This window comes from Jaculus jaculus, chromosome 9 (genome assembly GCF_020740685.1).
Source record: "Jaculus jaculus isolate mJacJac1 chromosome 9, mJacJac1.mat.Y.cur, whole genome shotgun sequence".
NCBI lineage: Eukaryota > Metazoa > Chordata > Mammalia > Rodentia > Dipodidae > Jaculus > Jaculus jaculus.
Window position 1 is genome coordinate 41,817,524 of NC_059110.1, and position 14,982 is coordinate 41,832,505.

At 36.9% G+C, this 14,982-nt stretch overlaps 1 protein-coding gene across 7 annotated transcripts in view; it reads right to left on the reverse strand.

Annotated features, from left to right (window-relative positions):
- Nucleotides 1-14,982, reverse strand: part of Nkain2 (sodium/potassium transporting ATPase interacting 2) — a 1,180,756-nt gene that overhangs the window by 190,975 nt on the left and 974,799 nt on the right. For all 7 annotated transcript variants that reach the window (XM_045158893.1, XM_045158892.1, XM_045158887.1 and 4 more), the window contains one exon: nucleotides 6,942-7,142. In XM_045158893.1, coding sequence (XP_045014828.1) covers nucleotides 6,942-7,142 — 201 coding nt within the window. The remainder of the gene's footprint in view (nucleotides 1-6,941; nucleotides 7,143-14,982) is intronic.

Genomic DNA, 14,982 nt, shown 5'->3' on the forward strand with positions numbered 1-14,982 from the left:
CCAGTGTAGACAACCACTTCTTACAACAGTGCCCATTGTGGTCCCTGTAGCCCAGAAGTATTTAACAGCAACAGAAATCACCTCAAAACTATGGGTATTAGAGACCAATGTCATCAGTTTTCCTGATTAGTTTAAGTGGACACATTGCAGATTAGCTGACCACATATATATAGATTTACTCCTTAATTCATTCTGTTCTACTAGTTTGTCTTTATGCCAGTACCATACCTTTTGAATTATTATTGCTTTGCAATGTATTTTAAAATTAGGAAGAATAATATATCCCACTTCATTCTTTATCAATTTGCTTTTGTTATTCAGGGAAATTTGTGGTTTCATATAACTTTTAGAATTGTTTATTCTGGTTCTAGAAAAAAAATGCCATCTAAGTTTTGGTAGAGATTGCAATTAATCTGTAAATTGCTTCTGTCACAGGTACTAGTTTATTTTTCACAAAAAAGTTGCTAATTTGGTATGTAATAAATTTTAATATATTTGGGAAAGAGTTATTTTGTTCTTTTTCAAATATATCCACTGAAATTTGATATCTATTTTTTAATGGTGTCAATCAAACCCATGCATTCAGGCATGCTAGACAAACACTCAACCACTGAGCTATAATGTCAGTCCACTATGATTTGAAATTTATTTAAATATCACAAGTATGCATTTTTTATTGAGGGATCATAAACATTTTACAGTTAATTTTCTTTTTGAACTTGAAGTTCTACTCCACTGCTTTCTCATAGTTTTGTCCAAATAAAAACATGTTCACTTGCTTAAAAATTTATTGCCTATCCTCTCATGTTACTTTGTGACAAATTTATATGAATATTTATACTTTTTCATGTGAAATTAATGTGCATCCATTTAAATTTAATTTTAGTGTTCTATGTTTGTAAAGCATTAAATGTATTCTCATTTGAGTTATAAACATTATTATTTTATACAATTGATGAAAACAACACATAAAATTTGGTCAAAATTATGAAGTGAAAGGTAAAATTCTATTTGAAATCCCTTTTCTATTATTACTAGAATAAGAAAGACTCCAACATGATTCTCTTTCTAGTATTCTTTTGTAAGCACTAAAATAATTTTGTCTTAAATATAAAAGTAGTGACTGCATTGTTATAATGATGTCATTCAATGTCTGTAACTTATTCTACATTGCATGCCATAGTTTACATAATTATCTATCACAAATTTATTTCAGATACTCTACCAACTGGCAATTCTATTTGGCTTTCCTTGGAAAGCAAAGAATTGGAAATTGCTTAATTTGTAACAATTTCTGGGAAGTATATCAAAACACTACAAAGAACAATAAACAACTATTAATCATACCCCTGGCTCTCTTAAAGGCCCCCTAATTATATTAAAATGTGTACAAAATGTTCAAACATTATTCACTTTAAATATTTGTCTCTTCATATAATGTTCTGCTCACTTAAAATGAAATGTGCTTTGAGTATATTTATATGAAACTTTGGAGCTACAGATATTGGTAATTTAACTTAAAAATGATGAAATCGAAAGCATAACTTAAATGGATAGATCATTTTCACTAAGATATACATCAATCATAATCAAACTTTATATCTGATTTAGTGAAGTATAGTGGTTCACACTTGCAATCCTAGCAATTTAGGAGGCTGAGGCAGAAGGACCACTAGAAATTCAAAACAAGCCTGGGCTGTATAATGAGTACCAGGCCATGCTGAACTACAGAATGAGACCCTGTCTAAAAAATCAAAACTAATTAAAAAAAAGTTGATCTTAATTTGTCCATTAAAATAAACAAATCACTGAATATCATCCGTGTCAACCACACCATTTCTGAATATCACAGTAGCTAAGTTCCAGCTCATATCATTTCCAACTTTGAAATTACATACATTTACAACTTAGATTAAATACAGTCCTAACATCAACGACTTAACTGGCATGAAAATGAAGATATAAATCTTTAACAATTGCAGCATTATAAATAAGTGTTTCCAGGTTATGGAGGCATCAAGGGACAACAAACACACGAAGACCACCCACATGCATATGCCACCCACAGTATGCCCCATCCACATTAGCGAATCTGAAGAAATAACCACAAGCCACTCCTAATCTAAGCCAAATCAACTTGAAGGGTTCCACAACTTGGAAATTTCCCTCATTCATGATAGTTATAGGCAAGTGCAAGTACCATAGATAAATACCAAACACAAATTATTAATTGGGAAATTTGGAACATCTGTACTCTGATGATGTTTAGGTACATTAAATGTATAATATGCTTTTGAAACCATAATCTGTTGACTAATGATTTCAAACCCTCAACAAAGTACAGTTTTCTGAATAGGCAAGAGACAGGATTTAAAGCTGGATGACTTGACAGCTATTTTATTTTTTAGCAGTGTACCATGTATTACAACTTTTTCTAAAGTCTTCTATGACTTCCCTTCTAATTTGCACATGGTTTCTAACTCACCCCCTCTAATGACTGTGGGAAACAGTAAGCTTATTTACATTTTTATCAATATCTTGTGCTAGTCTCTTAAAAAAATTAATAGCCTGCCATGAATTTAGAAATGTGTCGGAAGTCAAGGAAGTAGAGGAAATAAAGCAAAACAAAACAAGCAATTTTGGTTGGAGAGGTTTACATTAAATTTAGAAATATTGATTCCTTAGATGTTGCTGGAGAAAGAGTGATTAAGGGCTTTGTTTTCCAGTGAAGTTTTTGGAATTTTAACATATATTTCAAGCAAATGCCTTCAGCCATTGAGACATCTTTTCACCCCTCCAATATATTTCAATAATACAGGTGTTTCTGGTGTTGCAATAAATCTTTTCTCTTAAAATATCATTTGTGGGGGCTGGAGAGATGGCATAGTGGTTAAGCGCTTGCCTGTGAAGCCTAAGGACCCCGGTTAGAGGCTCGGTTCCCCAGGTCCCACGTTAGCCAGATGCGCAAGGGGGTGCACGCGTCTGGAGTTCGTTTGCAGAGGCTGGAAGCCCTGGCGCGCCCATTCTCCCTCTCCCCCTCTATCTGTCTTTCTCTCTGTGTCTGTCGCTCTCAAATAAAAAAAAAAAATTAAAAAAAATCATTTGTGGGGCTGGAGAGATGGCTTAGTGGTTAAGTGCTTGTCTGTGAAGCCTCAGGACCCCGATTAGAGGCTCCATCCTCCAGGACCCACGTTAGCCAGATGCACAAGGGGTCTCACGCGTCTGGAGTTTGTTTGCAGTGGCTGGAAGCCCTGGCGCCGAGCCCATTCTCTCTCTCTCTCCCTCCCTCCCTCCCTCCCTCCCTCTCTCTCTCTCTGCCTCTTTCTGTCTCTGTCTCTGTCATGCTCAAATAAATAAATAAAAATGAACAAAAAAATATCATTTGTGCGGACTTTTCTGTAAACCATGCTCTTTTTCTATTGCATTGCCTACAGGAAGAGAGGCACAATTTGTGTATAATAATTACAAGGCTCATACATACCAATTCCCCTCACCGGTGGAAGATATAGCTAGTGAATCCTAGCATTTTTTGCCACAATCCCTGAATCATGAACCTCTTGCCCATCAGCTCTGACAGTGCTGAGTTGAAGACTTTTCCAGCCTTGGTGGTAGTGCATGATCATTGTCTTTTTTACCAGGTAAGGAAGCCTGTTCAGCTGGTCTGTTGCCCTCATGTGAACATTTCCTAATCTGGGGCTGTACTAGTCACACATTGCTACAGAAATATAATTTATACTGTAATGTGGATAATACCATCTCCCTAGTCTAGCTCCTCCATCTCCTTACACATATTTAATATATTTTGTAAATGTGAGGAATTTTTTTTGTTTTGGTTTCATTAAAACTGCGCACACCTGGATGCTTTTTGAATGTGATATTTGATACTGAAGAAAGCATTGCTGAAGGGGAAGGGAGCAAGTTGGAAGCCTTACACCTGGCTCACTCATCATTAGGGTGCTCTGCCAGTCCTTTCTGCTCCACTGGAGGCTGTGTGATTAATAGCCCCTCTTCCCAATTATAGGGATATTATACTTGTCTTCCTTTGGCTGTAGATCGCAGATATATCTATGTGTGTGATGCAAATTTGTGCTTTGTGAATGCTAATATTAAAACCAGCCAGGAGTTGATTGGCAGAAAACCTAACAATTGGGTGGCTAATATTCACTAGCATATGAAGGCCAGGAGTCTGAAAGAAAGGCTGAACTAGAGAGGAGAAAAAGCTGAAAAGATTTGGAACTAATCAGGGAGCATCTCTGAAAGAGCAGCAGTTTATGAAGGAAGAGCTAAGCCTTTACAGAAAGCAAGATGAACTTATAAAGCTAAGATTCTGCCCTACAGTGCACAAACTACTTCCCTACCATAGTCAGAAATCATTTGTTTGTTGGTTTGTACCCTCAAGACTATTGCTCCACTTTTCATGGTGACATCTTCGAGGTGAGGGAGCCAGTGCTCTCTGTTTATCCTGAAGCCCACAGGGGACAGGCATGGAGGAGCTGTTCACTGGACAACAGTGAATATCTGATTGTCAGAGGAATGATCTGGGTGATAATGTGCAAGGAGAAGAGATTGAAGACAGCATTTTATCCCATAATCATTACAACAGAAGCAATACGAATTATCAAACAAAGATGTTCTCAGCCAGGTGTGGTGGCACATGCCTTTAATCTCAGCACTTGGGAGGAAGAAGTAGGAGGATTCCTGAGAAATAAGGCCACCCTGAGAAGACATACTGAATGTCAGGTCAGCCTGAGCTTGAGCGACACCATGCCTCGAAAAACCAAAACCAAAACAAAACAAAACAAAATGTTCTCAAAAGACTTTGAATAATTAGGCAAATTGGTTGAATCAGCCCTTTTGGGTACCACAAGAACTTTTAGACCAAGTTCTAGCTAGACAATATCAAGCCCCAAGACAGAAAGCATATAAAAACAACCCCAAGCATAGGCTCTAGCATGCACTTGCTTACTCTTCTCAGGTATGTCATAGTTAGCATTGGAAAATAAGACTCCATTCTCCCCCATGGACATACTCCAGGAAGAGTAGGTGAAAAGGAGACAGGTAGGGATGCTGCACCCTGTGATGTCTTGCTCATACTCTTCACTGTGGGAGGTGGTAATGGGGCGACAGGAGAGGTGGGAATCTGAGTGTTCCAAGGGCGCTAGAACTTCTCTGCACTTGAGCTGCCTTGTCTTTGCAGATTGTTGTCACTTATATAAAATAAATGTTCTTTGGGTGATATGTGACTCTCAGCATATGCTTATGTCTCCAAATATATTTCTGCAGAAAGTCCATGTCCAATAATTGTATCTGGGCTTTGACAAATCTGTGATCATAGATATAGTCATATACACACAAATTCAAAAAGCATTCTAAAATTGTTATATTTCACTATCCAAGTACATTGATTATATCTTCACATCATCCTTGAGATACTGGGAAAACTATTCAAAATGTTGTGGGTAGAGGGAAAAATGGAGATGCAAAGAGGGAATGTTTTGCTTAAAAAATCCCTCTCTGACACATGAGTATTAAGACATTGCATATGCCTCCTAATTGCAGGAATACTGCACCTCCCTCACTGTACAATTTCTCCCCTCCTGTCACAGAGCTTAAAACCCCTCCCTCCTTTACATAAGGCTCTTTATCCTCTCTTTCTCTTGCCCACCATTCTCTCTCCTGGCATTACATAAACTCTTGGGCCCAAGAAATCACGGTTCATCTAGGTCCTTTATTCTCGAGCCTGACCCTTAAAGACATAAAAGGGACAGCCTTCCATACTTTCACTACCCAGCACACTGTCTATTTGAGTTAGCTGAAGCTCTGACTCACCATAGTCTTGTTTATTTTTGAAGACAGGATGCCTGAAGATTGTAAGCCCTTCTTTGGGTGGGTTGACTACAACTGATTAGATCTAAGATGGTTGGAAGAGTGACTGCCAGACAATGCACTCTAGGGTCATTGTAATCCATCTGCATGCTAAGTGGCATACCCCTCAGTACCATTAGAATTGACAATTCCCATCAGGAGGATCAGAGAGTCCCAATATTTGCCACAAAATAATTAGCTGAAGAAAGAGTAAGAAGAAATTCTACATGGTTTACTTGTTCCCAGCAGTCATATGGTAATGTGTATCAGTTGTGAGTCTATATGAGATCTAAAAAATACATATGGCTTTGTGATCTGTATACATGGATTCACATACGAAAGAAATTGTCAACTTTGTACATCTCATGATGTTATGTATTTTGAAAAGTGCTTTGTGTGGGAGGGTTGTTGTTACTTACATATCTGTCTTAATATAAGGTAAAGTGATTGATTTATATATCATAAGCATATCTTTCTAGCACTTTGTTATTTATAACTCTACTACCTCCTGGTAGAATGAAGATATTTTTGTTACAAAATCACATAATATAGGGATATGAAAGTCTAGAAGTAGAATCTATAGAAAAGTGTTGTTCTAAAAGGGAAGAGGAATGAAAGGTTTTAAACTAGGAAAAATGTAAGAAGGAAGAAGAGGAATTGATAAACAGAGGAGAAAGATCTATATGTTAATAGTCCAGTCAAAAGAAATAGCTACACAGTAAAACATACATTGAAACCTTTATATTCAGATATGTGGAATGCGAGCTGTGAAAACCCTGTGATTGTCCTGCTAGAATCTTGTAACAGTCAATATAGAACACAGATAATCAGTTTTTGACTGGGTGGACTTCCTGTATAAACTATTGATGATATCAAAGGCTCTTTACTGGTTGCTGTTGAAAATCAGCATAGTGAGGTCCAAAGATAGCTTGATTATTGGGCAAATTCCTATGATCAGGGGGAGTAATCAGGAAAAGGGCAAATGATCACACATCCACACATTCCATTTGTATGCACTGTTTGCCCAGAGATAATCCCAGAAGCACTAAAAGGAGTTGAAGACAGTCAACACTTACTGCGAGGACAATCTGGAGGGAACTATGAGCCACTTCTATGTACTGGTACTCCAGAAAACACCCTGAGACAGTGATGTAGCGATGGTCTTCTGGGGCCCAGTCTGGGGCAGGTGTCACTGATGTCACCATACATCCTGGTCCATTTTCCATCCACCAAGATCGGTGCATTGAAATATTAAAAGTCAGGATAAGATCTGTTTCCTGAAAGAAGGTAATTGATAAGGATGAGAAAGACTGCATAGATACTTGAGTGTCTGTCTGGTACTGATTTGTTCTGACTTTCCTATTTGAAAACATGTTCTTTTCCCCCTTCCTCATATGCAGCAGAGAAGCATATAATTACATGCATATTGATTCTACTTTTGAAGGTATTTCTGAACATAATGTAGGTTAAATTATTTTATTAAAAATTGTTAATGATTTACATTAATTATAACATGGACAGGTCCTTTTTAGGATATCTAGGCATTAAAAACAAATAACTTATCATCTCATGAAATGATTGCTATTTTAAATCTGCTATACTTTTTACATCCTCAGAATATTTACTTTTTATGCACTTTACATCTCAAAGCTGTATTTCAATTTGACTACATTTATGTTAATGCTGAGGCTAATGTCAGGGTTTAGCAGACTTTCATACAACATTTCCTTCCTATTATAGTTGTCCTTTTTATATACAGGTAATTGGTCTGAGGACCCTGAAGAAATACTTCAAGATATTCATGTACCCCATATTAAATGGCAGCTGGTTGAAGAATGACACAAATTCTGTGGGTAGAGAGCATAGCCCATATTTTAGCAAACCACTGTTTTTGATCTTATCGACTTCTACTGTAAAGTTTGTCATAATATTTCATAGGAAATATCCCCAAATTCTTCCAACAAATCTTTGATGGATTTCAGAAAGTCAGGTAACACACTGTGAACAGTACAAAGGTAGAATTTCTATTCTCACAGATCTTTTAATAACATACCCAGGAGCTCTCAACAGCACAAAAAGAAACATCTTCCAGAAAGAGTATAGTCAGAATGGGAACTGGAATTACTTCAGAGTCATGGACAATGGAGCCTTCAGATCAAAGTGGAGTATTAGTTTATGTAGGCATGTTTCATGTTCTCGAGATATTTGCTCACACTTAAAATTATGAAGGGTTAAAACTTATTGTCTGGAGAATTTGGACAGTAGAAGGTGAATTTCACAGGATGTCACTGTGCAATGTGTGTCACTGTCTTTATGGTGGTGACTGGAGGGAGGGAAATGTGGTCTCTCTTTTCCTTGAGACAATTGAAGAATTACAAAGAACCATGGGAGACAGAGAGCTAGTGACTTGACCCAGGCCTAGAATGTCTCAAAGTAAATGTGGCTGGAGGCACCTGCTAAGTGCCCAAACAAAAGCAGTCAGTGCCTGGAAGAAAACTGAACTGCTCTATGTGACAGGCCTAAGTGAAGTTCCTGGACAGTAGATATGGGTCATCATGAGAGTAAGCTAACCTGGGATGTTTTCCAAGTCTTTCAAATAGGACCAGGATATAGTTGAGGGGGATAATGGCTGAATCTTAACTGCTTCATATCACTAGAATCTGAGGGAAGAGAAGTAAGAGAAACAAGTAGAGAAGATACACTGTTATGTGCCTACATGGGAGATATGTAGTGCAAGTCAGTGTCCCCCCAAAAAACCATAAAGTTACTATGAGAAACCTAGTATTATCACCCTCAAATGTCTGTTAGTACCCACATAGCTTTCCTGATCCCTTATCTCTTCTTCTTCTTCTTTTCAGGTGGGGCCCTATAAGAGTTGGAGTAATAATTATGAGTCAGGCAGGGGATGATCACAGAAGATAGAAGTCAAATATTAAGCATACAAGTCTTTTCAACGGAAGGGTGATGTTTAACTGAATGAAATTTGTATTCTTGTTACAATGATGGATAGTTGTTTTTATTTTTAACACAGGCTATTTGGGGGACAATAGTTATTTTAGATGAATTTGCATTATCTGAAGGTTATCACAAATTATAGGAGGTCTACCATACATTTTATCCAGTGGCAAAAGAAAAACCAGGCCTAGAGGTTTGCTTGTAGTGTTGATTGTGGGGAAAAAAAGAATGTCTGCTGTTTCTTTTTCATAACCTTGATTATTTAATAATTGGTTAATAAAGACAACTAGATTAATCACTGGGGATTGCAAGGAAAAAGAATGAGACTAAGTTGTCAAAAGCAGGCAGACTTATGTGGTCCAGAAATAACACAATCTGAGTTCTTAATTACTAGGGCTTATTTCTTAATTTTTTTTAAAAAAATATTTACTCATTTACTTATTTCAGAGAGAGAGAGAGGCGAATAGAGAGAGAGAAAATGGGCACACCAGGGTCTCTAGCCACTACAAAGGAACTCCAGATGCATGAAACACCTTGTACATCTGGCTTATGCGGGCACTGGAGAATCAAATCTGGGTCCTTAGGCTTCACAAGCAAGTGCCTCGACTGCTAAGTCATCTCTCCAGCCCCAGTAGCTGGGCATTTCTAATGCCTCTCAGTAATGTCACTTCTCTTGTGCATAGGCATAAGGCTCCATCTGAAAGATCTGAAAGGAGAATTTTGAAATCTCAGTTATCTGTATTATTGCTCCTCATCGGTTGCAAGATTAATTATTGTGTTTGTGTGTATGTTTGTGTGCACACGCGTGTGTGTGTGCATGCTTGTGCCATTGTGCACGTGTAGGCCAGGGGACAGCATTGGGTGCTATACTCAGAATCAATCTGCTATACAAAGATGGAACTCAAGGGTTCTTCATGCTTTCAAAGTTAAGAACTTTACCCACTGTGCTATTGCCCCATCTATTTGAAGCAAGATTTATTTCCTATAAAAAACTAGATAAGTCAGTGAAAATTATGCATGAGTTTGTTGGGGTTAATCATTATCTTAAAATGGGAATAAGTGTATAAATATTGACAGTGATTCTGGTTGTTGGCTGTGTCATTATTTATAGGACAATCATGAATTTTGTAATGAAAGTCCTTTCTTGTACACTCTCAGCACGAGGGTAGTCAATCACTATAACTGCAGAGACAACTTCATAATAGCATTGATGGAGGTTGAGTTTTCTGCTCAATAGAGCTTCTGTGGTTATTAATATTCATTTTTTTATACCTGTCTATTGCCATAAAATGAAAGTGAGAGACAAAGATAAGGACATACAAGAGATAGAAAGAGAGAGAGCATGAGAGAGCAAGAGAAATGTCATACTCACCCATACATCATTAAAACAAAGCTAAAAAAACAACAGGCAAGAAATGAAGCTTTTCAAAATATTTGTATTTGCAAGGAGGTGGGGGTGAGAGAGGAGGAGAGAATGGACACACAAAGTCCTTTTGGCAATGCAAACCAACGCCAGCTTCATGTGCTGCTTTGTGCATCTACTTTACGTGGCTATGGAGAACTGAACCCAAACCTGGGACACCACGCTTTTCAAGCAAGAACCTTTAACCTCTGAGCATCTATCTCTCCAGCCAAGAAATGGAGATGATAGACACTGATTCAGGAAGCTGAGATGTGAATACTTCATATGGACACACAGTCCAACACTAACATTTTGGAAATAATGGAAATGTAATGAAGACAGAGCTCTGTTAGTTTAAAAACAAAACATGAAACATACCCTCTCCAGAGAAAGTCTTTTCTTTCCTAGATGAATATCTTAAGAGATAATCAACTTTACAGATATTTTACAAGAAATGCATTATAGTGGATGGTACCCTTGATTAGTGTCCTAGAAAATTTCAAGGCTAGCCAGGCATAGAGGTGCACACCTTTAATCTCAGAACCCAAAAGGCAGAGGTAGGAGGATCGCCATGAATTCGAGGCCACCCTGAGACTACATAGTGAATTCCATGTCAGTCTGGGTTAGAGTGACACCTTACCTTGAAAAAGTACTCCAACAAAATGCATGGTTTTTGGCAATTCTTGGTAGACAACTGAGCTATCATTAGTTCTTTCTCTTGTAGTCGCTATTATTTTTCTGGGGCTTCTTTAGCACAATATAAATTGGGTAGCTTTAGAAGCTGAAAAATGTATTATGTCACTGTTCTAGAGGCTAAAAGTCTGCTCTTGAGGTGTAATGGGATATTTTCTTCTGAGGGCTAGAATGCGGTAATGACTCCTTGCCTTTGCTGGCATTCAGGTAGTGGCTGGCACTCCTTGACTCCTGATCTCCACATTCATTTCTCACAACAGTCATCCCATGTGTTAGTCTGTGTTCAAATTCTTCCCTTTTATAAGGAATTCATCCATATTTAATTAAAGTCTGTTGTAATGGTCTCATTTTAGCTAGTAACATCTGATTACTCTATTACCAAATAAATTCATATTTGGTGGCACAATGTGCTAGAGTTTCAATATAAATATTTGGGAAGGCACAGGTCAACCTAGAACATTAAAGTCTAATTTCTTACTTTCTTTTTTTTTTTTTTTTTGAGTCAGGGTCTCACTTTAGCTCATGGTGACCTGGAATTCACTATATAGTCTCAGAGTAGCCTTGAACTCGAAGCAATCCTCCTACCTCTGCCTCCCAAGTGCTGGCATTAAAGGCAAATGCCACCATGCCAGGCTTAACGTCTAATTTCTAAGAATTATTTGAGACATACTGTTTGCATTACGGAAGTACATTTTATTGTCTCTTTACTTTCTACATATTTATTATTCTGGACTATTATTAACATATAGTTAGAAATAATGCCTTCTGTAAAACTAATAAGCAAAATAGCATTATTTGTCCATACCATCCACTATCTTTAAGTATCCTATTGAAAGGCAATCATGTTCATTTGTTTAGAAATCTTTTTATAACTATTTACCTGTACTTTATAAATGTTATACCCATATGGACATTGTTCATTTATCATTTAAATATTCACTATTGATTTCCATCATGCAATGTATGATTTAAAATGCTTATGCCACATACTTCTCTTTCTATTCCCCACCATCCTGTATAATTTTCTCTAAAATTTGATTATATCAATATTATAAAATTTATGGCTGTATAAATATTTTTATGGCTGAGCAGGGTTATGAGTTATGAGAGTAATTTCTTTCTTATATAACATTTTCTCCCTAGAGTTAATAATTCCTTCCCTTTAGAATATAGACTTTGTTTTTAGAGTGGTTTTAGGGCTATAGATATATTAAGCAGAAAGTATATATTTTGAGTTCTACACATGTACAAGTCCACCACTATAAACATTGTACCCAAGGTGTTAGATTTTGTACAGTTACTAAGTCTATATTGAACATCCTTATTATACAGACCACAGATGACATTAATATTCATTCTTGGTGTCTATTCTATGGCATTTGAAGGATTTTGCAAAGACATGACAATGCCCTTCCAGTATCTCACAGCATCACTTTACTGTCTAAAACACTCTTGGTGTTGCACATGCCCTCCCACTCATCTCTCTGACACCTGGAAACTGGGCACCTCTTACAAGCTCCATACTTTTGTATTTTAAAGAATTCTGTTCTATACTGTTGGGATGATATAGTCTGTGAAATTTTCAGATTGGGTTGTTTCAGTTAATTATCAGCATTTAGGTTTTCTCCATGTCCTTTCATAGCTTGATAACTCATTTTCTTTTCTGGGGTATGTGCATGTTCCAGGTGTGCCTGTGGAAGCAGAAAGAGTACGTCAGGTGTCTCTTATCACATACTGGTATTTTCTTCCCTGCCTCAACCAGAAGCTGCCATATGTCACCTAGGCCCAGTGGGTCTCAGGTCTCTTTCCTTCACAAATGTGCACAGTCATGCCCAGCTTTTTGCATGGGTTGTGGAGAGCAGTAAAACTGACAGTCTTCAGCCTGAGAGGCCCTAATGCTTTAACAGCAAGCAGCATTAATTTCTGAGCCATCTCCTCAGCCTGGCAACTCATTTTTTCAAAACTACATATTTCATTCTTTAGGTAAATTACAATTAATGTATCTATACATTGTTTTAGGGTGGCATGTTTGACTTCCAATTTTGGAAATTATAAATAAAGTTGCTATAAGCATTCATGTGCAGGAATAAGGTGGGCATAATATTTCAACTATTTAGGTAAACACAAGGGAAGATAGTTGCTGGACTATATGAAAAAGTTATGTCTGTTTTGGTAAGAAATTTCTAGACCACTTTCCAAGTAGTGTATTATTTTGTAATCCTAACAATGAATTTGAATCTCTGTGCTCTATATCATTAGTAGCACTTAATGTTGATATTTTTGTTTAGATTTTGGTAATTGAATATGCATATATTAATATTTCATTTTCATTTCATTACTTAAAATTTTAAGTGCCATCTTATTAGTCTTCTCATATATTTATATACTATATTTATGTGTTCTTTATGTAGGTTCATTGCTAAAGGTGTGAGAAACCACACCCAGCTCACATTTGTGTTTTAATCGGCTTGTATTAAATTCTTTTCTTTTTTTCTTTTTTTGGTTTTTCAAGGTAGGGTTTCACTCTAGCCCAGGCTGACCTGGAACTCAGTCTCAGGGTGGCCTCGAACTCACAGTGATCCTCCTAACTCTGCCTCCCAAGTGCTGGGATTAAAGGCATGAGCCACCACGCCCGGCTAAATTATTTTCTTACTATTGATCTTTAAATGTTTTGTGTAGATCAGATAACAGCTTTTTATCAGTTATGTCTCATGAAACTATTTGCTCCATGTTTATTGCTTATCTTTTTATTTGGTCACCAGTCACTTGTGTAGGGCAAAAATACACAATTTAGGAAAGAAGTTTTTATTTTTTTTTCCCTCTTTTGTGGATCATGCCTTTGCTACATCTATAAAATAATGCCAATCTCAAAGTCACCTAGATTTTATGGTCTATAATCTTCTATAAAGTTCAAAATTTTTAGGTTACATTTTTGTATATTCCTTTTTAAGTAATTTTTTTTTTTTTACAAGAAGTAAAAATCTGCATTTGAATTTTGTTTTGGTGTGCTTTACTGTGGATGGCCAGTTGTTTTACTGCTGAAAAGACCACTCTTTCCATTAAGTAACCTCTGCTCTTTTACTGAAAATCAGTTAGCTATATTTACATGCATCAATTTTGGGGCTTTCTGTTACTCTAATTTATTAATTAATTAATTTTTTTACTTTATTTATTTATTTATTTTTATTAACATTTTCCATGATTATAAAACATATCCCATGGTAATTCCCTCCCTCCCCACCCCCACACTTTCCCATTTGAAATTCCATTCTCCATCATATTAACTCCCCATTACAATCATTGTAATTACATATATACAATATCAACCTATTAAGTATTCTCCTCCCTTCCTTTCTCTACCCTTTATGTCTCCTTTTTACCTTACTGGCCTCTGCTACTAAGTATTTTCATTCTCATGCAGAAGACCAATCATCTGTAGCTAGGATCCACATATGAGAGAGAACATGTGGCGTTTGGCTTTCTGGACCTGGGTTACCTCACTTAGTATAATACTTTCCTGGTCCACCCAATTTTCTGCAAATTTCATAACTTCATTTTTCTTTACCACTGAGTAGAACTCCATTGTATAAATGTGCCACAACTTCATTATCCACTCATCTGTTGAGGGACATCTAGGCTGGTTCCATTTCCCAGCTATTATAAATTGAGCAGCAATAAACATGGTTGAGCATGTACTTCTAAGGAAATGAAATGAGTCCTTTGGATATATGCCTAGGAGTGTTATAGCTGGGTCATATGGTAGATCAATCTCTAGCTGTTTTAGGAACCTCCACACTGTTTTCCACAATGGCTGGATCAGATTGCATTCGCACAAGCAGTGTAGAAGGGTTCCTTCTTTTCCACATCCCCGCCAACATTTATGATCATTTGTTTTCATGATGGTGGCCAATCTGACAGGAGTGAGATGGAATCTCAGTGTAGTTTTAATCTGCATTTCCCTGATGACTAGTGACGTAGAACATTTTTTTAGATGCTTATATGCCATTTGTATTTCTTCCTTTGAGAACTCTCTATTTAGTTCCATAGCCCATATTTGATTGGCTTGT